This window comes from Ostrea edulis, chromosome 10 (assembly GCF_947568905.1).
Source record: "Ostrea edulis chromosome 10, xbOstEdul1.1, whole genome shotgun sequence".
In the NCBI taxonomy this organism is placed as follows: Eukaryota; Metazoa; Mollusca; class Bivalvia; order Ostreida; family Ostreidae; genus Ostrea; species Ostrea edulis.
In genome coordinates this window covers 6,742,979-6,768,640 of record NC_079173.1, presented here as the reverse complement: position 1 = coordinate 6,768,640, position 25,662 = coordinate 6,742,979, and the positions used below count along the sequence as shown (strand labels likewise).

General features: G+C 35.8%; 1 protein-coding gene across 4 annotated transcripts in view; it reads left to right on the top strand.

Moving 5' to 3' along the window:
* Nucleotides 1–24,627, top strand: part of LOC125666659 (rac GTPase-activating protein 1-like) — a 28,034-nt gene extending 3,407 nt beyond the window's left edge. Inside the window, exons 4-21 of one of the 4 annotated variants that reach the window (XM_056151760.1) lie at nt 2,391–2,527; nt 3,463–3,495; nt 6,967–7,135; nt 7,311–7,467; nt 7,762–7,861; nt 8,070–8,169; nt 9,389–9,434; nt 10,878–10,975; nt 11,204–11,257; nt 13,636–13,700; nt 14,932–14,995; nt 15,742–15,853; nt 15,986–16,091; nt 16,270–16,402; nt 17,205–17,319; nt 18,367–18,454; nt 22,914–22,987; nt 23,358–24,627. In XM_056151760.1, the coding sequence (XP_056007735.1) occupies nt 2,391–2,527; nt 3,463–3,495; nt 6,967–7,135; nt 7,311–7,467; nt 7,762–7,861; nt 8,070–8,169; nt 9,389–9,434; nt 10,878–10,975; nt 11,204–11,257; nt 13,636–13,700; nt 14,932–14,995; nt 15,742–15,853; nt 15,986–16,091; nt 16,270–16,402; nt 17,205–17,319; nt 18,367–18,454; nt 22,914–22,986 (1,650 nt within the window). In that variant the 3' untranslated portion in view covers nt 22,987; nt 23,358–24,627. The remainder of the gene's footprint in view (nt 1–2,390; nt 2,528–3,462; nt 3,496–6,966; nt 7,136–7,310; nt 7,468–7,761; nt 7,862–8,069; nt 8,170–9,388; nt 9,435–10,877; nt 10,976–11,203; nt 11,258–13,635; nt 13,701–14,931; nt 14,996–15,741; nt 15,854–15,985; nt 16,092–16,269; nt 16,403–17,204; nt 17,320–18,366; nt 18,455–22,913; nt 22,988–23,357) is intronic. The other 3 variants (XM_056151762.1, XM_056151761.1, XM_056151763.1) reach the window with 3 other exon arrangements.
* The last annotated feature ends 1,035 nt before the right edge of the window (nt 24,628–25,662 follow it).

Sequence of the window (25,662 nt, the reverse complement as noted above, 5' to 3'; positions counted from 1 at the left end):
CACTTGCCCATAGAAGTTGGGATATCTTCTTTTGCATTTAAAATATTGTAAATAATATTAGAACATCTTTCATGTAATAAAACTGGTTCAAAAAATATAGGCATACATGGATTAACATTTTGTTTGGTTGAGTGTCTATCAATTGACAGACATTTTAAATATTTTGAAATTACAGTAATAATGCTATGGTATCTCATTACACATACTTCTTGAAGATTGTATAATCCCCTTTTCATACCATTTCTCATAAAACACAGGTTTTCCCGCAATTCTAATATTAGAATTGTACCACACTGGAATATTATAAAAATTATTTTTAATATTTGGAAGATTTTGACTAGTCTTCAAATAAAAAAACCAAGCATTAAAAACATCCTTCCAAAAAACATTGCTTTTAACACATAATTGTTCCACAATAAAACTATCTCCAAAGTCATATAATTTCTTTAAAATATCATTTCCATACATGGCAAAAAAAAATATTCATCCATGGTTTCTGACAGTTTGACCTAGTAAGCCTTTTAATCCAAGAGCATTTCAATGATGTAATAAAGTTGCTTATATCAACCATCTTGATTTAGAGAGCAACTGTAGGTGTGAAAGTGTGTTTAAACAGGGGAATCTTTGTGAATTCTGTGAAAAGACTTTTACTCATGTCAGAATGCAAATATATTTGGATTCACTATTGTTTGTTAATTGTGATATTATGTAGTGATGTAGGAAAGCTGTTAATTAGTCCCCTAGAAGGGGACTTTAGGTTTGCGCTCCATCTGTCAGTCAGTCCTGCAAATCAGTTTTCCTGACTTTTTTAAAATGTGCTTGCAGATATTCATTTGATATTTGGTACATTGCTTTGCCATAACAAGTTACAGATAAAGTTCGAGTTTCATATTAGTCCGTTGATTTTTATACGCCCGTCTTAGGACGGGACGTATTATGTTATGGCCTTCATGTCCGTCCGTCTGTTAGCTTTTTCGTGTCCGGCTCATAACTTAAATACTATGAGGCCTAGAATAATCAAACTTTGTCAGATGATGCATCTTGGGTAGAAGGTGTGTCGCACATTAAAACCAGGTCGCTGTGACTTTTAATTAAGGAGGTATGACCAAATATGGCAAAACCCTGTCCGACTCATAACTTGAAAACTATGAAACCTAGAATCACCAAACTTGGTCAAATAATGCATCTTAGGTAGAAGGTGTGTCACACCCTACTTTAGGGTCACTGTGACATTTAATTAAGGTGATTTTTTTTTAAAAGTGTATGTTTTAATGGGTACAATCCCTTCTGATCTAATGATTTTTTAGTAACCTTATTCAAAAATGTTACATCAAGAAAATACATATTTTTTAAGATATACTGTACAGTTTTTTAAGCCTTTATAATGTTTCTTTTGTTTCTAACAGTAACAAGAGAAATATTCCACTTGTCCCATGGGGTTAGCATGCAAAGGGCATTTTGATAAGATTAATTAATGGGTTTAGTGTAAGAAGACTGTCTTAATCACTTCTGGTAGAGCATCTCTGATCAAGCAGGTATTAACTATACCTCTAGGGAATTGGGCAGAAGGAATCTAAGCCTCTTAATTAGTAGTGATCTGTCTTGGTGGCTAGCCTTTATTTTCAAAATGAAGTTATCAAAATTAATTTGACATTGTACAATGTAATTTTTTAATTTTTTTTTTGTCTTAGCAACCAACATGCAGAGTGTCATTTCTGAGTAAGATGAGCAGATGGTTGCAATATGTATATAGGCATATTTTAATGATAAGTAATTTGATGTTTTATTAAGATGTGGCAATAAAAAGATATACAATGAGCAAAGCTGCAGATTTGGCATTTGTTTAAATCCAAAACTACCAGTTGAAAAAATATAAAAATGCACTATTTGTTTTCATTAAAAAACTACAGCAGAGAGAAGTACATATAGCATTATGAATGGAAAAATCATTTTAGATCTTTTTACTATTAAAGTTTGACATGATTTTCTTTCATCCACTCTTCTCTGTTTTGTGATAATTAAATAATGATTGACAGGCGTATCATGTGCTGTGGCGATGCACTTTATTTTAATGTGCTTGCAGATATTCATTTGATATTCAGTACATCATGATGATTGCTTTGCCATAACAAGTTACAGATTGATTTTGAAGTTTTCCTGGTCTAGTCTTTGTACCTGAATAGTAGTTGATTTCCAACCATTAATATTCCTATCTTGGTTTACCAATCTTCCCTTTTACCATAACCTTGGTCTCATAATGAACTTCGAATATTGTTGCGGTCCAATAATTTTTGCCTCCGGTAGGGGAGTGTTAAAGAATTTTAGTGTCGACACATTTAATTTGTGTAAAATTGTATAAGTTTAGAATTTGTATTGATTTTACCTTTTAGGAGCGGCAGATAGGGTTGATCAGAGAGCTTTTGAATGACCGCAATGGCCGAGGAACACTGAACGAGCAAGATAGAGAGAAACTGTTCATGCTTAGTACCACCCACAGATCGCATCTAGAGGGATCTCCCTCTAAAAGGTAAGGAAACCCTCTCAAGGAAGAAAGTCACGCTTAGTACCACCCACAGATCACATCTAGAGTGATCCCCCTCTAAAAGGTAAGGAGACCCTCTCAAGGTAGGGAGTCACCGCGTAGAGGAGAAATATTGAAGTTCTTGGAGTATTACTACATTATCAGATGATAAATGCATTAAAGCTCATGATGCTGTGGCTTCATTTCTATGTATGCCTGTCTTTTGGCGGTCCATATTATGATATAGGCTTGTCTGTCTGTTAGCTTTGTTGTGTCCAGATCATATCTTATTCACTATGAGGCCCAGGACTATCAAACTTGGTGGTCAATTGATGCGTCCGGGGGGGGGGGGGGGGGGGGGGGGGGTTAACTAAAAGTATCCAAATTATATTTTTCACACTATGAGGCCTAGGACCTTCATTTGGGGCGGTAACGGGAATGTGTCTTGTATGCTAGGGGTGTACTCTACTTGTTTTCGTGGTGAGGTCATGCTATTAGCATGAAATTAATTGATTACATAAGTACAGTGGGTTTGTTTTTATCATTAAGACTGAACTTTACATTAAATTATCAGGATTCAGGACGAGTTCAAATTGGCATGGGAGGAGTGGAGGTTAAAATGCACTCGTCCCCATTGACAAGTAAAATTTTCTGTAACTGCTTAAACTACTTTTATTATAAGAAATAGATATGTACATATGAAAATTATTTTTTGACAATGTTTTGAGGGAAAACTACTTTGCGTGTGTGCATGTTATCGGAAGATAGCCAAAATACCTCAGTTAGGTCAGCATTCGGAAGATATATGAATGTAATTAGGTATCAACAAAACTTTTTTTCCATAAATCTTTCCCAGAGATACGCGCAACTACAGCGAATGTAAATGTAGCCTGGTCTACCAGTTGTAAACCACAGAATGAAATTTTAAATCCATGTTGCAGGAAATCAGAAACTGCTCACAGAGAAGGAAAGAGGTAGTGTCAGCATGCTGTTTTATTAAGAGCAGATAATGTTATGTATCAATACACCTGCTGAATTTTTGAATTTGCTTTTATACTCATTCAGCTCCAAAAGTGATTTGCAGCCTGTGCCCCAAACAAATTCTAATCTCGCATCCTGCTGCTGATGGGGATTTTATAAAGATTAAATAAACAGTCACCTCTTCCTTATCAATGTGTAGATCTCGCACATATTTTGAGGTTTGAAAGAGGATTAGTTCCTATTATCTACATTATAAATTTTTATGCCCCCCGCCCCCCAATCATAGATTCAAGGGCATATAGTTTTTGGTAGGTTTGTCCGTCTGTAAAATCTTTCACCTTGGCCATAACTTTTGAATGGATGGTAGTATGGCTTTCTTTTGACATGACCTTTCTTTAGGTAGCAAAATTCATGAATTTGACCTTGGGTTTTGATCTACTTTTGAAAAACTTTGGCCATAACGTTTGAACAGTTGGTTGCAGGGCTTTGTTGTGATGACATCACTGTTCAGGGCTCGAAATTAACATGCCCGTCAGTCTGTGACTGGTTAAAAGTATGGCGGACTGAATGGCATTTGTTTTAGTCAGTCCGATGGGACTGGTTAATTTTCTAAAGCATCATTTTGGAAAATATACTTATGAAATTTTATACACACATTTGGCATCGATGCTTCAATCTGTAGATATCAGACGAATCTGATTCGTAAATATAAATCCCACATTTAAGTGACGTTACAATATTGTCTGAGGCATATTGAGTTAAATTTCATTTTAATAACATTAACGAAATATGTTTAATTATTTCTGGAAAACTCTGTTGGACTGGTAAAATTTTCTGCGGACTGGTTGAAATTATGCCCCATCAGTCTGAATGGACTGGTGACATAAAAAGTTAGCTTCAAGCCCTGCTGTTTACTTTGCTGTTTTACGTGGACGTCAGTGTTTCACAAACACACTTTGTAATCTCTGTTTCTAATTCACAATGTAGCATCATTCATTATCTCTGAGTATTGGTCCTATTCGGATTTGATTCCCAATAATTCAGGGTCTTGTCGATGTTTTAAAGCATCATCTAATGCAAGATTTCCAACATAATCTTTATTTTCTTCTTTTTTTTCCCTGTCTGCTAGGTTTAGCCTTATTAAAATCCTCGAATTTACCATCACTATCATCTTGTAAGATTTCCTGCTAGGTGTTCACCATTATTAATTGTTGTCGGCAACCACGCTTCACACAATCCTATTTCTATTTCTAATACATGTAAGTCAGAACACAACAAATTATATCTCGTACACGTTTTATATTTTATCGGTCTGTATAGTTAGAAGGAAAGATTTAGCCAATCAAAGATTTGTATGCAGTTGGATATAGGAGCCAATATAGTTGTCACGGTGAAAACAGGGACCAAAAATATGAGTTATTCTTATCAGCAAGACTGAATGAGTTTAAAGTTTATTTTTGACATTTAACAAACATGTTATGAAAATTGCATGAATGCTTCTCATCAGCTCCAATATTTGCTTGAAGTAATAATTGATTAGAGGAAACCCACGTGTCCGAGTGGGTGACCACATTACCGAATAAATGTGCAATATTGAGCATGTCTTTAACTGAAGTAATTTTGTACTCATAATGCATGCTTATCAAAAAATCTACATTTGTACGTTACCATATCAACAGACTAAAAATAGGGTGTTTTTTTTCAATAGTGTAGTATACATGTGAAATACATAAACATGCATGTATATAGCATATATTTATTGAATATGCATGGATTTTTTTTTTTTTTTTTTTTTTATAATCATTGATATTTTGAATGTCAGTTTAGCTGAGTTTTCCATGCATATTTTGAGAATGTAGCCTTTTAGTATAGTGTGGGTTTCATTTCATCAATGTTTAAATAGACTATATACTGCTGTTATGCTTATCAGTGAATCAGTACAGGTAGTTCCTCACTAAGAAAATCCGAGGGCCTCATATTAGATGGATGCATTCCATAAAGTTTCTTCACACAGGTTGTAGTGCACCTCCAGTACCCCCCCCCCCCCCCCCCCCCTCAATTCTCTGTTCATATGCAAGTGCAGATGTGGGGGATGAGTGTTAGTCACTACACCTGAATCTCTCAGTACAACATAAGTTAGTGTTTAAAGGGACTGATTCACGATTTTCCTCAAAGTTTTCTTTATCACTTTTAATGATCATAATCTACCGTCTAATGTGTTTAAAAGATTTCACATAAAAATGAAGGTTATACATTATCACAGAAGCTCAATTGAGAGAGTATATAATTTGTTTTGTAAACAAAGATTGTGGTATGTTATTGTTTACGAAATTTTCCAAAGAAATGGCTTTCAATCTAAATTTATTATATGTTGCATATTTCAAGCGTTTTTGGGGTAAAACGTGTTATCTAAAAATAAAAATTTGTGACTATGCAAAATTAAGGTAGTACTCTACATCGTCATAATGGCTGACTTCCTTTAGAAAAATGGATGACAAAATCGATATCAGTAATATTTGACTTTTCCTTTTCTATTTATTTACCTAGCCGAGTAGCTCAGTGGGTTAGAATACCGACTGCTGAACTGTAGATCGCAGGTTCGAGTCCAGCAGGGGTTTTAAATTTTTTTCAGATTACCTTCTACTAAAACTGTATTTTTTGACAAAATGAAGCAAATTTGCAAATTTTCAACTTCAAAATATTGTTGTACATATCCGCCACTTTTCATCTACATCAAATTTCTCTGGTGTAGCATACCTCCTTAAGAAATCAATATTTCACTTGTTTGTTTGTATGCACATAAAAAGACTCAAGTCTGTTTACATAACACAGATTTAAGGCTGAAATATTGCTTTTATTCTTGCAATTTTCAAAATTTTGGCTGTCAACATTAGATATTGAGTTATATTTTCAATGTTTAACATAAAAAATGAAAAACATTTTTATCAAAAATCGTGAACCAGTCCCTTTAAAGCTGGTAAGAATGTGACCCCCAACCTCAACCCCAAATTGAAATGGTGAGTAAATTTCAACACAGATCACCAAATTGACAAACAATCCAAGTTATAATTATTGGATACTATTATGGTCCTGTTTTGGTGTACTGCTTTTTCATGTCACAGACTGATTTGTTTCCATTACTTTATGCAAGAAGAGTCAAGCATTATCATGACACTGATTTCTCTTTGATTGAGCATGGTGTGGATTTGATAAATTGTTATTACAAAATAGATTTACTAAAAGAATTGATTAAGATACTTCACTGTAGTTTTGACCTGATATATATTTTTTTCTATTGATTGTTCGAATTTTGAAATATTGAGTTAGGAGCTTGGTGATTTCTAAATTGACCCCCCCCCCCCCCCCCCCCACAACCACAACCACCACACAGAAGAAGCCGTTTCAGTTACACTTTGCGCTTCATGATAGTTTAAAACCTGAAAAGTGTATTTTATGTTTTACAGACTAAGGACAATCAACGAGTCAGCCCATTCCATGTTGTCAGATGATGAATACGATAAGACAGAAGATGACCTTCACACGACCTACCTCAGAAGTGGACGCAAGTTTAAGCGACCCTCAGCCCCTCCAATGGAGGAGGAATTTCCCAAAAAGAGAAGAAGTGGTGATGAGGTAAAGTCAGATTTACCATAGAAAACTGCCTTGTCCAGATATTTGATACAGATCGTGTAAATCGGAGGGCAAAATGAATGAAATGATGTTCATCTTGTAGCTTTTACTTTTTCAAAAGTACTTATCCATATTCTTTGCTTGCAAATGAAAGCGATTATTTGCTTAATTGTTGTAGAAAGACAATTCTATTATCACCACGACAACTGTGACCATCGGAGCAGATGGAGCACCTGTTGCTGCAGAGACAGAGGTCAAAACGGTTAAAACTCTTAACAAGAGCTTCAGTGAGCCAGCCTTAGACAAACACGTTGCTGCCCCAGACAGAGATGCAGGTACAGTATTTCAAGGGTCTTTGCCAGGCAAAGAATTAACCCTTGAATGCACTGGTCTCTAAATTCACTGCAAATAAAGTTTGTTGTATCTGTGTGATAAGTTCAGAGGTCACATGATGTTATATTCTGTGTGATAAGTTCAGAGGTCACATGATGTTATATTCTGTGTGACAAGTTCAGAGGTCACATGATGTTATATTCTGTGTGATAAGTTCAGAGGTCACATGATGTTATATTCTGTGTGATAAGTTCAGAGGTCACATGATGTTATATTCTGTGTACTTTTTGTAACAGACAGTGAACCCGAGTCAGAGGATTCATACTATGCCACGCCCAGAAATAATAACAACAAAAGACGGAAGTCCCGGGGAATTCTCAAAACCACCCCATTGGAGTATGTATAAAACGGAAAATTTCAAAACCGCCTAATCTCAATATTCAGCAGTAGTCTTTGTGATCTTGTGTTTAGATCTTTTAATCACATTTTGAATTGTCATGATTACCACTTTTCATTCATAAATTTGTGTTCCATGTAACATGTTGAGAGGGGGGAGGGGTGTCAATGAAAGTGATGGAATGATAGAAATAATTTTATTTTACAGAGCACCCATTTTGCGTAAAGCCAACTCTGCCGGTCGAGGTTTGAACCGAGTCCATGTATTCATGTCCAAAACTATCATCAAACCAGAGAGTTGTGTACCGGTAAGTATCATTAAACCAGAGAGTTGTGTACCTGTAAGTATCATTAAACCAGAGAGTTGTGCACCGGTAAGTATCATTAAACCAGAGAGTTGTGCACCGGTAAGTATCATTAAACCAGAGAGTTGTGTACCGGTAAGTATCATCAAACCAGAGTTGTGTACCGGTAAGTATCATTAAACCAGAGAGTTGTGCACCGGTAAGTATCATTAAACCAGAGAGTTGTGCACCGGTAAGTATCATTAAACCAGAGAGTTGTGTACCGGTAAGTATCATTAAACCAGAGTTGTGTACCGGTAAGTATCATCAGACCAGAGTTGTGTACAGGTAAGTATCATTAAACCAGAGTTGTGTACCGGTAAGTATCATTAAACCAGAGAGTTGTGTACCGGTAAGTATCATTAAACCAGAGTTGTGTACCGGTAAGTATCATCAGACCAGAGTTGTGTACAGGTAAGTATCATTAAACTAGAGTTGTGTACAGGTAAGTATCATTAAACCAGAGTTGTGTACCGGTAAGTATCATTAAACCAGAGAGTTGTGTACCGGTAAGTATCATTAAACCAGAGTTGTGTACCGGTAAGTATCATCAGACCAGAGTTGTGTACAGGTAAGTATCATTAAACTAGAGTTGTGTACAGGTAAGTATCATTAAACCAGAGTTATGTACCGATAATTTATCGTTTTATTTCGATCCTATAGCCCCGGATACCAGCAAAGCAAGGCCCCTATTGATTTTGGAGAAAAAAGGTCAAGGTCAGAGTGTCTGAAAATAGATTGAAAACTTTAGACAAATATGGTTTCTGGACAGTAACTTGAAAAGTTTAAAACTGAAATTAGTTCTTCACAATTATAAATATGCCACATCATTCCTGACTTTACAATGTATCCCATGCAACTCGGCTCATGCACCCCTGAGTGCATATATTGATTTTTTATATTACATTTACTATCCTATAAATGTGGATTTAAAAATAAATAATGGGATATATAATAGATTTATCATTACTACAGTAACTTGATCCAAAGAGTTTGATCAACGTCTTGTTGACAGATGTGGATCATCAGATCAAACTCGATGCTTCGCGTCTCGTGTGATCTGATGATCCGCGCCTGTCAACTCGACGTGATCCGACTACTGTAGTAATAAGATATCAGTTTATTTCGATCCTACAGTTTATCGGTTTATTTCGACCCTATAGTTTGTTTGTTTATTTTGCAGTGTGGAAAGAGGATTAAGTTTGGTAAACTAGCAATGAAATGTAAAGGTAAGAATTGATCTGGAAAAAAATCAAGTACACAGTATATATAACATTCTTGTAAATTCTCTATACTAATTCTCTATACTATTCTCTTATATGTAGGTATTTTAAATTATATGAAACAAAGATCTGACATATCAAAATGAATAAAATGAAATATAAAGTTTGTCCATTTCAGATCAATTTTAAGAAAGTTATAAAGTCATCAGGGGTCTAGAATTCATTTTTGCAATCACTTGCCCATGGGCAAGTACTACCTAGAAATCCACTTGCCCAAGTTAAAAATTCACTTGCCCAAAAATAAAAAGGCAATGCAAATGTGATGAACTGCTTTATTTGGTATGTAGTTTCATGATCATTTCTCCCAGGGCTCTATTTCATTAAGTTTGGTCTCTCTTGGTAAAGAAGAGGGAGCTGGACTAATTGTGTGGCCCTTTACTTGCTTGGTCCCCCAGATGACAAGTCACATTTTTATGTCATCAGAGGGATCATAATCCTCTGCATCTGAACCCAACTTAGCAATCCTTATCGGGGATTGAAAATTGTTTGTAAATTTTATTCTGCTGAAATATCAAGTCATTTCATCACAACTAGAAACAAAGTAATCACATTCACACTGTTGTGTACCAGAGGTCATTCCAGAATTCTGCGGGTTATCCGGATTGGTTTTGATATTAGATAAGCAATGTTACTACCGGTAGTGAAATGCGTACTTGCGTAGATAAACTAACAAGATGTGACAGTCTTGTATTGATAATCTAACATGGTCAGTATTAAGTTTACTTGATCTGAATAAACATTCATTCCAAAATTTATTACTTTCCTGTGCGGGTAAGTTTATCACTCTAGGTCTGTTTCCCGCGACGACATTACACCTACCCCAGGCAATAGGAAAGCATAATTCTAGACCCCTGACATTGAACTTAGCAAATGTTTTACTTAGTTAAATTTAGTATTAAGTCGTTGAACAAGTAGAGTTATAAGGTTACTTAGATTTACTCTTTCTCCTTTTTAAACCATAAATGTTGATATAAAAAACACTCATGGTCACAGGAATTGAATGGAGCCTGTTGTATTTAAGTGAATCATGTTGAAACTTTTGTCTCTCAGGTCTTTAGCTGTACTTTATTTCAAATGTTCCCAATATTATAAATGAGCCCTGCAGGAGGTACACAGACAAGTATTATTAGGACAGGCCTAGTTTCAATATATTTTCAGCTAAGTATCAGATCACTAGTTTACAGCACTGTAAGGTATTTGTATGTTATTATTCTTTTTATTTGTAATGTACAAATGTACATGAATAGTTGTTGAATTTTATAGCTGCTGAGATTCTATTATGTACATGAATAGTTGTTGAATTTTATAGCTGCTGAGATTCTATTATGTACATGAATAGTTGTTGAATTTTACAGCTGCTGAGATTCTATTATGTTGTGTTGTTTGTAGACTGCAGGTCCACATGTCACCCTGACTGTAAGGATAAGCTCCCCTTGCCCTGTATACCCCTAGCCCCTGGTACTCCCAGTGGTAACAAAGCTATTGGGGTGAGTACTGTTGTCAAGCTAGGTCTCGAGTGTTGATCATACGTACAGAGCGGGATTTCTGCTGACGTATCTTAAGACAGAATTTTTTTTTAAAAAGAAGCCCATTTTACTGATATTGATTGTAGTGAATTACAGAGAGATATATATATATATGAAATGTTGGGGAGGGGGGGATGTGTTAAAATGTTTTGTTTCAGTTTAATGACTTTTTTCTTGTTCATTAACTAGGGAATTATCGGGGACTTTGCCCCAATAGAGAGACCCATGATTCCAGCTCTTGTGGTAAGTCTTGATATTTGACATTTTCTTGAAATTTGAACAGATCGGGATCATGCCTGACAAAATGTCATGTGATTTTGGATTCAATATAAATGTTGATTTGTTAGGTGTACTGTGTTAATGAAGTGAAGGATTTATATAAATGTTAATTTGTTAGGTGCACTGTGTTAATGAAGTGAAGGATTAATATAAATGTTGATTTGTTAGGTGCACTGCTGTGCTAATGAAGTGAAGGATTTATATAAATGTTGATTTATTAGGTGCACTGTGTTAATGAAGTGAAGGATTAATATAAATGTTGATTTGTTAGGTGCACTGTGTAAATGATGTGGGGCCAGAATAAAAATATTGTTTGTTTCCCCTCGCCCGACCGAGTCTGAAAATTCACACCGACCCATAAGTTTTTATTATGCCATTCTGGTGAAGTTTTTTTTTTTAATTTTAAGAAAATTTCAAGGTCGTTTCTGGTGCAGATCAGTATTTTATAATGACAAAAATTTTCTATATCTTCTTTGGTTTCGATCCAAAATTAAAAAATAATAATACGAATACAGGAAGTGTTCTGATCTGAAATCTAGAAATTTCGCCGCCTCCAGCTGGAGGCGGCATTCTCTGGCTGATTTCAAATACTTACAAGCCGAATTCAATTTTAAGCTCATAACTAATCAATAAAACGATTCTTCTTGTACTTACTAATATCGATTTTATGGGTTCTTTCATCACATAAACAGTCTCTTGAAAACATTTTATCAAACTGTTGAGCTTTGTTTTGAGTCACGAGACTCGTTTGCTCAAATGTCAGTGAAAATTCGGTTGACTACAACTGTTGGTTTCTGTTTAATATCGAATTTTGGATTGATATTTTCTTTTAATCGATATTAATAAGTACAAGAATCATGATTGTTTCATTGATTAGTTACAAGTGAGTTTAACATTGAATTCGGCTCGCAATTCGGACTAGTGATCTGCAAGATCGAGATGGAGAAATGTTGTCTATACGAGAAGCGAGGAAACAAGAGAATTCGGGGCATCCAGTGTGCAAGTTGTGTTCTTCAGTAGGGGAAAGTGTTGATATTTCGGACGGATGCGATATTTTTGACAGTCAATCAGAAGCATTCTCAATTTAACTTATTTCTGAACTAATGCTATATTTACAAACTGGAAAACACCTAATTATATGCACATGTGTAACTCAGCTCTGATTGGTTGATGTCAGCATCCATTTTGTTTGATCGGCAAAATCAAGTCCCGTTGAAACGTTTTCTGGTAAACTAGATCTACCGATATCATTTAAAAATATAATCAAAATCACTATCATATACAAATTAAGATAATGTGCAAAAACAAAAGCATAAAATGTCAGTGAACCATAAATAAAAGACAGCAACCGAGTTTACCAATTTTATAACACCATGTGTCCAAAACTAACACCATTGTCCATAGTTGCAACATTCTCCCTAACTTTATTTAAGTGTTAGTATGTGGCATAAATAGCAGAGAAAATTCTGATGAAACCCAATGTTCGTCGAATCAACCAATATGTATACATGTAGTCCAATGCCTAAGTTTAGTGGTTAGATAATGAGCATTTCCAAAATACATGAAGTACTGTCCAAAATATCGACACCTTCCCTAATTGCAAAACGTGGCAATCAAAGCAGAATTTACTCGAGAACTGACTATACGAGTTTGATGAGGAAACATGGATGATGTGCTTCACGACGTTTGGTATCGGGCATTGTTAATGGTTATGGGAATTTCATAATAAATAAAATTCTGCTAGCTAAAAAAAAAAAACTTTTTACCTACCTACCGACCTTCCCCTGAAATTTAGGGTCGGGAGAGGGGAAACAAACATATTTTTAAATGTGGCCTGGGGGATTTGATATAAATGTTGATTTGTTAGGTGCACTGTGTAAATGAATGGAGGATTAATATAAATGTTGATTTGTTAGGTGTACTGTGTTAATGAAGTGAAGGATTAATATAAATGTTGATTTGTTAGGTGCACTGTGTTAATGAAGTGAAGGATTAATATAAATGTTGATTTGTTAGGTGCACTGTGTAAATGATGTGGGGGATTTGATATAAATGTTGATTTGTTAGGTGCACTGTGTAAATGAATGGAGGATTAATATAAATGTTGATTTGTTAGGTGTACTGTGTTAATGAAGTGAAGGATTAATATAAATGTTGATTTGTTAGGTGCACTGTGTAAATGAAGTGGAGGATTTAATGATATAAATGTTGATTTATTAGGTGCACTGTGTAAAATATAAATGTTAATTTTTTTAGGTGCACTGTGTGAATGAAATGGAGGATTAGTATAAATGTTGATTTATTAGGTGCATGGTGTAAAATATAAATGTAAATTTTTTTAGGTGCACTGTGTAAATGAAGTGGAGGCCAGAGGACTTGTTGAAGTTGGCATATATCGTGTTCCTGGGTACGTATATAGCTAATCATATATCGTGTTCCTGGGTAGGTATATAGCTAATCATATATCGTGTTCCTGGGTAGGTATATAGCTAATCATATATCGTGTTCCTGGGTAGGTATATAGCTAATCATATATCGTATTCCTGGGTATGTATATAGCTAATCATTATAAAAATCAGTAAATCTCTCAGAAATGTTTAAAGGGAAGAATATAAAGGAAGGGTAAGGTGGATTTGTCGAAGACTCCTGATTTCTTCTGACGAATGTTCAGAAGCTTAAAGGGGAGTCTTTATCTGATTTCTTCTGACTGGCGAATGTTCAGAAGCTTAAAGGGGAGTCTTTATCTGATTTCTCCTGACAGTGGCGAATATTCAGCAGCATAAATGGGGAGTCTTTATCTAATTTCTCCTGACTGTGGCGAATGTTCAGAAGCTTAAAGTGGAGTCTTTATCTGATTTCTTCTGACTTTGGCAAATGTTCAGCAGCATAAAGGGGAGTCTTTATCTGATTTCTCCTGACTTTGGCAAATGTTCAGCAGCATAAAGGGGAGTCTTTATCTGATTTCTTCTGACTTTGGCAAATGTTCAGCAGCATAAAGGGGAGTCTTTATCTGATTTCTCCTGACTTTGGCAAATGTTCAGCAGCATAAAGGGGAGTCTTTATCTGATTTCTTCTGACTGTGGCGAATGTTCAGAAGCTTAAAGGGGAGTCTTTATCTGATTTCTCCTGACTTTGGCAAATGTTCAGCAGCATAAAGGGGAGTCTTTATCTGATTTCTTCTGACTGTGGCGAATGTTCAGAAGCTTAAAGGGGAGTCTTTATCTGATTTCTCCTGACTTTGGCAAATGTTCAGCAGCTTAAAGGGGAGTCTTTATCTGATTTCTCCTGACAGTGGCAAATGTTCAGCAGCATAAAGGGGAGTCTTTATCTGATATCTCCTGACTTTGGCAAATGTTCAGCAGCATAAAGGGGAGTCTTTATCTGATATCTCCTGACTTTGGCAAATGTTCAGCAGCATAAAGGGGAGTCTTTATCTGATTTCTCCTGACAGTGGCGAATGTTCAGAAGCTTAAAGGGGAGTCTTTCTGTATATTAACATTCTTTGTTGTATCCTTTCCTCTAATACTTTGTAGGTTAAGAATTTGGAATTTTACAATATACTTGTTGTAATCGTATTGAAAATTCAGGTGAAGGTGAGTGATAGTAAGTGATTAATGCTGTGCTTTGTATATTTGAAGGGCTGACTCTCAGGTCAAGGAGCTGAAAAAGGAATTTATGAAAGGAAAAGGTTTGCCAAACTTGGTATGTATATTTATTGAAATGTAATGTTGGATTGTCAATATGCTTGTAGCATTTTGGCATTCATTAGTTTACATTTATTGTCAGGGTTCGAAATGAACGTTTTCAGGACTAGTGACTATTGATGTTCACTAGTCTGCAAAGCATTTCACTAGTCCTTCCAGTATATCAAATAAAATGATCCCATAACTTCGTTTTATTTAATAGTATGTACTCAAACCAAACACTTCACAGTTTCTGACACCTACAGTAGAAAAAGACATTGGCAAGCGTACTTTATTTTACTTTCACGATCTTCATAAGCACACAGTAAACGCCGAGTTACTTTCGTAACAACCCCTGTTATAAATGTCCATATGTTGGAAAGGTCAGCATGTCACTGTCATGCAAACACTTAACCATGCAGATAATTGATCATAAGTTCAAGCGTCTAAGAGACTTGCACATTTGTGAAAATCTTAAAACCGATTCAAGATTGATATCCGGATTTTCACTAGTCCGTACGGACTAGTGCCATAAAGAGTTTACTAGTCCGACATGATTTTTTACTAGTCTGGGACTTCCAGACATGAGGTAATTTTGAACCCTGTTGTTTGTATTTAGTTTACTAGTCCGACATGATTTTTACTAGTCTGAGACTTACGGACATGAGGTAATTTTTGTATTGAGTACACATGGGGATAGCTTAACATTCATGTACTGATGGATTATCGTGAGAATGAATGGAAAATCGGCCTTTATTATTGTAGTCCCACATCGATGACATTCATGTGGTATGTGGCTGCCTGAAGGATTTCCTGAGAGGACTGAAGGAGCCCTTGGTGACCTTTGGACTGTGGAAGGACTTCGTGGGTGCTGCAGGTATGGCAGTGTTTACGGAATAGTTATCAAATTGTTGAAGAGAGCCGAGACAGTCTGAGAAATAAAAACTGAAGAACATAATTTGTTTGAATCTTGTTTCAATGACTGGTATTATAACCTTGGGTATTGTAGAGAATCGAGACCGCGCTCTGGGTCTGTCGGAGATGTACCAAGCCATTAGTCAAATGCCTCAGGCTAATAAAGACACACTAGCCTTCCTTGTCTTGCATCTACTCAGGTAAACTCACAATGTCTAGATGACCTTTTGTTGTAGGAGAGATTGTTAAATATAGGCTTGTCTCGGCAAGTTGATTACACAAATGAAACTTATTTTGTCGGCAATTTCAGTACTTCCTTTTCAAGTTATTGAGTTTGATTAATTGGTTGTATTTATAAAGAATGAGTTTTTATTCTAGAGTTGGTGATATCCCGGACTGTAAAATGCCTCTTAGTAACCTGGCCAAGGTGTTTGGACCGACCATCATAGGCTACTCCGTGCCAGACCCTGAACCACTACAGATGATCAACGAGACTAAATACCAGTCTATGGTATCCATTTCTCTGACCATAAACAATCCCCCAACCCCTTCCCCTAAGATCATAGATTGTGGTTAATTTTTTTTGCACGTGTGAGTTCAAAGATTGGGGGTTCTGCCTGCCTTGTCTCTGTCTGACATTTACTTTAGAATCATTTAAATTCGTGGATTGCTGAATTTTTACGGGTTCGTGGGGACGTAATTTCGTGGAATTATATATTTGTAAGAAAGATAACTCTGGAATGTTTGTTTTTGTGTTTATTCGTTGAGGATGTAAATTCGTGGGTGAGGGGTACCCACGAATTCCACGAAAATTGAGTCACCTGGAATTCTAGTGATTCCACAGTAACTGTCTCTGTCTCTCTATCTGCCATGACCCAGACACTGGGGGATTTTACCTAAGGAAATTAGCATCGGTCTCCAGTGTATGTGGTGACTGAAGAACTTAATCAACACATCAAATACTTTCGTTTTCTTTATCCTTCTCTGAAGTAAAACCATTGGAATTGGTTTCCATTGAAAGACTTTGTCACTGTCATGACAGTGTTCTATCTCAGACCCATTCTCTTGTTGATTTTCCATCTGTTCATTCAAATTAACTCTAAAAGAAGCTTATTACGCTTTTGAAAACTAATTTTGAAAGTAAAGAAGTATTTGTAATTAAAAACAGTACTTTTTACTTCAAAGTGTGTATTTTGTGTTGTAGGTGATTTGTATTTTGTGTTGTAGTTTTGTATTTTGTGTTGTAGGTGATTTGTATTTTGTGTTGTAGTTTTGTATTTTGTGTTGTAGGTGATTTGTATTTTGTGTTGTAGGTGATGGAGAAGATGTTCGAGATTCCTGTCGATTACTGGGAATCATATCTGAATGTGGAGGAGGAGAACATTTACCCAAACCAGTATAACACCCCGAAAACCCCAGACGGGGCACGTAAGTGTAACCAGTATAACGCCCCTAAAACCCCAGACGGGGCACGTAAGTGTAACCAGTATAACGCCTCTAAAACCCCAGACGGGGCATGTAAGTGTAACCAGTATAACGCCCCTAAAACCCCAGAAGGGGCATGTAAGTGTAACCAGTATAACGCCCTGAAAACCCCAGAAGGGGCATGTAAGTGTAACCAGTATAACGCCCCGAAAACCCCAGACGGGGCACGTAAGTAACCATTATAACACCCCTAAAACCCCAGACAGGGCACGTAAGTGTAACAGTATAACGCCCCGAAAACACCAGACGGGGCACGTAAGTGTAACCAGTATAACACCCCGAAAACCCCAGACGGGGCACATAAGTATAACCAGTATAAAACCCAGGGCTGGGATTCATAAAGATTCTAAGAATTTTCTTAGAATTCTTATTTAAGTACTCAAAAAAATTCTTATCTAAGAAAAAAACTCAAGTATCAATTCATAAAAAAAAGTTAAGTACTGTTCTTAGCTAAGTACAGTTCTTAGTAATTTAGAAAACTTAAGTTGGGTCACCCTAGCAACAAAATCTAGAACTCTTTTGTGATGGAGATAATATTTTTAACATGTTACACATCATATTTGTCAAACTGTGCAGACGAAAACATAAACATGGAAGGATTGTATATTTATATCGTTTAAACGCTCAAGAACATGGAAGGAAAAAACACACAAATGCCAAATTGGTCATTTGACAACAAGATCAAAGATTTTATATTCTGCATAAAAAACCACATTTTCATATTCAAGTGTAACATCTGTTGAAAATATTGACCTCATATTAATGAGTGAAGAAAGGCTCTACTTAAAGTGACATAAAATCAAGGTTGTAGAGAGTGGTTTTAATGGCATTATTGACCACAAAATCATGGCTGTAGACTGTGATTTTAATTGAACACTCTCTAAACAAGTACATTTTATAATAAAATGAAAGAGTAGACAGTAGAAATTTTTGTCAGATTGGACTATTAATCTTGTCAAGAAACGTGACTAGCAATGTTTAATTTTGCAGTTCCCCACAGTCGCTTGGGCCCGCTGCACACTCCAGGGTCGCAGGAATTCCGCAGTAAAACGTGGAGCAAGAACTCCTTCACTCCCAAGTAAGTACAGCGGTCAGTGAAATAGACAATGGTTGTTCATTTATGATTTATCCAACAACTCGTATTGAAGTCTGTAAACTGCAATAACAAAGGTAAAAAATATTGACAATGCTCACAGATTGATTTTTCAACATTCAGTAAATGTTTGGCTTTCTTAAGATTCTACGTTAATTTTTTCTTGTCCATTGGATCAGGTAATCCAGACTTGAATTTCTGGAGAGAAAATCTGAAACTTAAGTTTGAATTTTATTTTATTTGTGCAGTCAAAATTTTAGAAAAATTTCAGGCTTAAGTCCAAGTTTCGACTTAAGTTTCTTTCAAGAAATTGAGGCCCTACAAGTATTCCTCTTCATCTGGATTCAAGTTTGATTTGTCGAAAAAATTGCGAGTAATTGCCGAGGAATTATTCTGAATAACTTCCTTGTCCCGGTGTTTGAGATGGGCAGTCTGCTCCTCTACCTATACACAATCCCTGGTGCATCAGCACGTGAAAACAATGTTGTTCATTTTATTGAGGAACAATTTAATTTCCACTTGTTGTATGAATTGAAAATTCACCTGTCCAGTCAGACAATAATGAAGCCACATTCGCTGGTCGCTCCGGCCTAGATTTCTCAAAAGAAACTGAAGTCGTAACTTGGACTTTGTCTTGAGATTTTACTCAAATTTTGACTGCTAAAATAAAAGGAAACTCCAGTTTGAGATTTATTTGAGAAATCCAAGCCTGGCCAGGAGTTTTGTTTTTATAATGTGATGTTACTGATGGGAGCAATCGTAAATACTTGGCTATTTCTGTAACCGTAAATCAACCTCGTATGTAGATCGACATCATCAAAGTCTGTTGCTATGTGTACACAAATGTCACTATGATGTCACTGACACATGTTATGATTTAAACAAATGCAGCTTAGATGTCATACATAGCTAAGATATTCTTAGACTATCACTTTCAATTTCCACGTCTGTGTTTAAATGTATTTGAGTGAATAATATGTAATTGATACCAAAACTGAACCTGTGGTGAAAATTAATCTTCTAAATAATCCATTATACAGGGAATTCATTTTGACCTTTTATCCTAATCAACATGCGCACTTGCAGCGAATAAATGCATCGATTTGATGCAATCTTCGTGCCGATCCACATACGAGTCTTCTTTCTGGTTATGGAAAAGGACGAGAGTGATCCGATTGTGATGGATGTGTAATGTGTATACACATATATCAGTAAAGAATGATAGTTCGCTAACGGCTTGTTTATACTAGTTACCAGGAGCTTTTACTGATGTGGGAGTGGCTGTTCACTATGTATACAAATGTCAACAAAATATCATATACATCATTATCCTTCTGTGTTCTTCAATACATCTTGTATCAGTTAACTTGAATTCATCTTTAACAAAGTACGCTTTTGATGGTCATGTTTTATTTATTGTAATGCTGACTTTTAGGTATGGGGTTTCTTTTGTTTAGTGTACAAGCACCAGGATGCATGCTATAATGGGGTTGGGGTACCAGTAATTTATTCTATGAATGTCGATTTCATTAATTTACACAAATCCCATGGCATCCTGATGATACCTTCAGAGCTGCCAACCCTCACAATTTTGGCGTAAGGCTTACGATATTAAGGCCGAAAATACGCCTTACGATTTTACTGTACATATTCTGATTTTCGCTTATTTGACATTTCGAAATATTTAGAGCTGTCCGTCATTGGTTTTTACTTTTATAATAAGCAAGCTATAGTCGTTACTACGTTTGTTTGCATAGTCTATATCTATATAGAGTCTCGATCATTTTAATGCTTTAAAATAAACAATATGGCAGCTCTACTAAACGTAAAGCATGTGTTGATGGAAATAACAACAATACTCCCCCAAAGGAGAAAACTTAATATAGCTAGAAATTCAAAGAACAATATTCAAGTACACTGTAATCATCTATTCGTTTCAAAGTCAAAAAGGGGGAGTTTGTATACATGTACAATCTGTTTGACAAACTAACATTTCTCATGGCGGCGAAAATGACATAAAAAAACTTGCCAGAATAACTGATTCAGTAACTAAAATTATATATATATATAAAAACTTGCCAGAATAACTGACACAGTAACTTTAAAATTATATAATATACTAATGTAACAATATTTTTTACAGAAGTTTTAGAAAGTAAAATCAATAAAAGATGTATTTGATCTTTTGCAGTTGTAAAATGTATAACAATTCGTATGTCTAAATTCATTAAATTTGGAATTGAAATGTGCCTAAAATTGCTCAGGTTAGGGCTGTTCCAGAAATGATCAAATGGGGGGGTCGGGCGGCAAATGATATTTTTTTGTGTGGGTGGTTGTATTTTTTCATATTTTAATTGGTCCGTGGTTGGACTGTTAAGAAAATATTTATTATGGGTAGTGGGTAGTTTCTATTGTTTTATTTTGTGCCACGTGGGTGTTGAGTTTTCAGAATATTTTTATTGTCGCTCTTGTCGTGTTAGTTACAAAACGTCGGAGGGAAAATTGAAAACGTGCTTTCGAAATGCTGCTTTCGAAATCGGAAGTAACATAGAACTATTTGAGTTGTCGCTCTTTGCAGCGCATAACTTTCCATTACGGCACTCTTCAAATTAGAGGCGCGTTTAGTAGGGTCCCTTTGGACGTGATGGCGGCGAACTCTGTTCTGTAGATTATTACAGTTTACAGTGCATCGATTTTGGGAATATTTTGAAACCAATAGGTATTCCGTTTTCTAATAAAAATAGGCAAACCTTAGTTGATTTATACGAGGGTACCGATGCGTTATATTTATCAGTCGGTGATATAGAGGCCTCCGGGCGCGGGCTCCATTAGAAGACGAACGATTCGTGGAAAAACATATCCATACCCATTTCATGATAATAGCATCGTTTGGACTCTCAATCTTTCCAACATTCCCGCCATAGATGCCTTTGATTGTTGATGTGACATCGTTTCTTCAGAACAACTGTGATACAATGTCGCACAGGCATTACCGCGTCATTGACTAGAATGTTTGTCCTGAAAACCTTGTGAAATTTGTACCGTTTTCATTTTTAAAAATATTTTTGTGGTGGGTCTGGTTAGTTTTTTTTTTTTTTATTAGATGGGTCATTGTAAAATGAGTTTATTAATTTGATGGGTCATGGGGTAATTTTTTATTTTTTTTTATGGGTGCTTGGTATATACAAAAGGTGCCTCCCGACGACCCCCCCCCCCCCCCCCCCCCCCCCCCCCCCCCCCCATGTATTTATTTCTGGAATAGCCCTTACATGTTTATTCATAAAAAAAATCTCCAGCAGCAGGGGGTCTAGGCGGCCCCCTGACCCCCACCTTACTATTTTCCATTTTATAATGTTGGCAGCTCTGTACCTTGTCAATTGCAACTGTCGGTTTGAAGGCAGATTTTCTTGACATTCTATCAGAAGTTTTTGTTTGGTACAAGTCTAGTTTGTCACATGTATTTAGAAAAAATTAGACTTGAGAATGCTACATGGGTAAAGTCTATCTCACACTGGTGAGAATGCTACATCTCGATCATTTCCATGAGTTTCATTTGTTGTCTGGGATTTAGCGTCCGTTGCTTTGGTTTTAGTCCGAAGTTTTGGCGTATAAGGCTGTCAGAGTTTTTTGTCTTGGCATTGGGGTTTTGTCTTCGTTTAGTTTGTGCGTGTTCTGATTTTCCACTCAGTCGACCTGAATCATTTGACTACAGTTGTTTGGATTGTGTTGTGAAGATACAAAGATTGGCAATTTCACTGCATTTTCATCCCTGATCATGTGATTCGATGACAGAAACTTGTAGAGTTGTTGACTCGGAGCTTGTGTTTTGTATGCCGGGTTCATCAGCTCTTTCTTTATGTGATTTGATGACAGAAAGTTGTAGAGTTGTTGACTCGGAGCATGTGTTTTGTATGCCGGATTCATCAGCTCTCTCTTTATGTCCTCTTTGTCTGCATTGCATGTTAACCTGTCATGGCTGCATTTTTCTTAAGTGTTTATGATGAAGAATGATCCTAAGAGTTGAACGGGATTGTTAAAGGAAGGAACTCAAATCTTCATGTGTTTCAAGTGAAACCTAGAAATTCCATATACCTGTTTATATATAGTTATATGTAATATATTATATACAGCTACTGCTTTTCTATGATTTCACTATATTTATATTATTTAACTAGAATGGCTTGGGGAATATATATTTAGAAATTAGAAACGCACGTTTTACATATTCAGTAACTTAACATCGGTGAGTTATCTGTCCCTCCGCATACATGTATGACCTTGCTACTAGGATTGACTAAAATCATTCTGACTGATAGCCATGTATTATACATACTGTTCCTCTGTAGTGGGCTAACAGAGCACGGCATTCGGTAGCTAATTCATGGTGTCTGTGTTTCGTGTTTCTTGCTGTGTGTTGGTTGTTTGACCTCTGGTGTCATTGTAGTAAAGGCAAGAAGGGTCGACTCCTCCCTCCTCTCGTACCACTGCCTCGGTCAGTCAGCGAGTCCATGATATAAGGTATTCACTGCCTCTTTCTCCGGCTGTTTTATTGGTCCAGTATTGAGTTTGTTAGGGTGAATACTTCCTACCTGTAATTAGTACACAACTACACACTTACACGGACACAGACAATTCAGCAATGTAACTATGATTAAATCTGAAGAGGATTCAATCAGGTTTGCTGTTATGTTAGACTGATTGATTGAATATTAACGTCCCTCTCGAGAATTTTTCACTCATATGGAGACGTCACCAATATATGTCAGTGATAAATGAATTGTTGACTGCTGTTTATGTTAAAAGAAATGATGTAAATTGTTTTTACTGTCACAGTCTTTATATGTTGTTGTTCTGAGTAAATATCCAGACAATATTTTCTCTCGTTTAGATTCTCCAGCAAGACTCAACATATCAGCAAAAAGCCAAGTCATTTCTTTTCATCACCGAAACTCAACTAAGGCCAATGTGGTTCAAGTGAATTGTGAATTCATGTATATACGACATTGATCAGGAAAAGCTAGAAATGTTGTTATGGAGGGCAGCTTTTTGTAGAACATACGGAGTTTTTTTGTAGATACAGAGTATCTGAATCCTGTACTGTAGCTTGTGTGTACAGCCAGTCAGGATAACCAACAGATATGTTGAAGTATCATATCGCAGTATATCTGTTTGTGCACTGTAAATACGTTGTATAGTTGTACAAAATGTCCCGGCACCACCGCATGTGTTCATCTTATCAGAATAATCTACAGGGCTCAGATGGTGCCCTGGCATCACCGCATGTGTTCATCTTATCAGAATAATCAACATGGCTCAGGTGGTGTCTCGGTACCACCGCATAGGTTCATGAAATCAGAATACCAGTAATCTACAGGGCTCAGCTGATATATAGACAACAAACACGAGTTTCTCATTGAGTCATTCGGTGTATATTTTCAATGTAATTAGTTTTAGAATCATGTAATCTGTCAATCTTGTTTAATACTATGACGTAGTAGAAATCTGTGGGTGTAAAAAAAAAATTTGAATATTTTGGATTTTATGAGATATCGTCTTTTTTCAAGTTTGCTAGAAAGATGTTATTTAAAAATTGACATATTGTAGTAACAGTGTTATAACCACTGATATTTACTGGTATCATGCAGTAGGGAAAATCAATTTCTCCTTTGTTTAAAAGATTTCTACAAATTGTAACGACATGTATATTTATTGTCATATATAATTTTAGATTGGTGTGGCGTGTACAAATAATTTTATAACACATTCATAATGGGTACAGGACTTCTTTCTTTTGATTTCGAACTTCTCTCCATCTCTTACTTTTGATATAAAGGTGTTGAAATATATATGATGAATGCAAGCAAAAAAAATTTTTTTTTGCTGTGCACAAATACCGGTACCAAATCTTATCTTTGAATAAGAAGTTGATGGTCTTCATGTCAAGATTTTAAGTTTCTGATAAGTGTTTTAATCATGTGCAATTCAAATAGAAATGTAACTTTTGTTTTTTAGATTCAAGGAGTACAGTTATTAGAATAATATGTACATACATCTTTTGACAATTTTATGTTTCTAATTCTAAGTTTTGTTTCATTGTGTAATTCAATGTCAAATTTTGCAGAAAAGAATAAAAGAATTTTTGTCTTGAAGGCTATAAATGGTATTTTGTAGAATGGAACCGGTTGTTTGGTACTTCGAGGGGGAGTCCACTGGGAGAAGTAGAGTGTTGTAAAATAAAATAATAAGCTTTAAAGTTTATATATATACCATAAAGTATCGTGTATAATGCAGTGACATGTATAGCAAACACACATCCCCCCCCAACATTTGAAAAGGTAATCCTGAAAAAAAACCTTAGTCCTATATATTGTGCGGGTCCACAATAAATAACTATTGAAAAATTCTCATCAAAACACAATTACGATGATGGTAGTGACACCGCTCGATGAAAGTTTTATATTTAGTGCACATATACACGTTTACTTTCATTTTGTAATACGATATAAAAATATTTATTATAAAGTTTTTATCTCCATGAATACATTTATGAATTGGGAGACAACAGTAGATTTATTCGCATTTCTAAAGGATAGTAGAAAGGTGCAACCCAGTATTTTTCTTTTGAAATAAAAAGTACCATTTTAATGATGCTAAATTAGTTTTTAGTCATTAACTTTTCCTAAACTGAAAACATTGCATTTAAAAGTAAATGATCAAAAGAATTTTACGTCGCCCAAGTAAACTCTGGTGACCTATTGCAATACACAATTTCCAAGTTGCCCAATTTTTATTTCCCTTTGTTGAGCTCTTGCGCACATTGAGACGTAAAATGTTTTCGTATTCATGCCGTGGATACTATTAGTTACATGATTTGAAGTTCACCTAATGTGGCTTATACATGTTCTATAAATTCCATACACAGAGAACGAAGCTCGAGCCTCACAAATCGAATCTACTTACCATGTACAAACCATATTGGGTCAACTACAAACCATATTAACGACTGCCTTTTTCAAATGGCATAAATGCATGAGAAATAAAATGTGCTTGATTACGAGACATCTTGTGGGGATGCACTGTGATCTGGAACCACTATGACGTCGCACTCGAGTGACGTGGAAAAAGTCTGCTGCTTATGTATTTGCACTCAATGTTTTGCCTAGTGTCCCGCATTCAGTTTTAAGAGTTGGTAT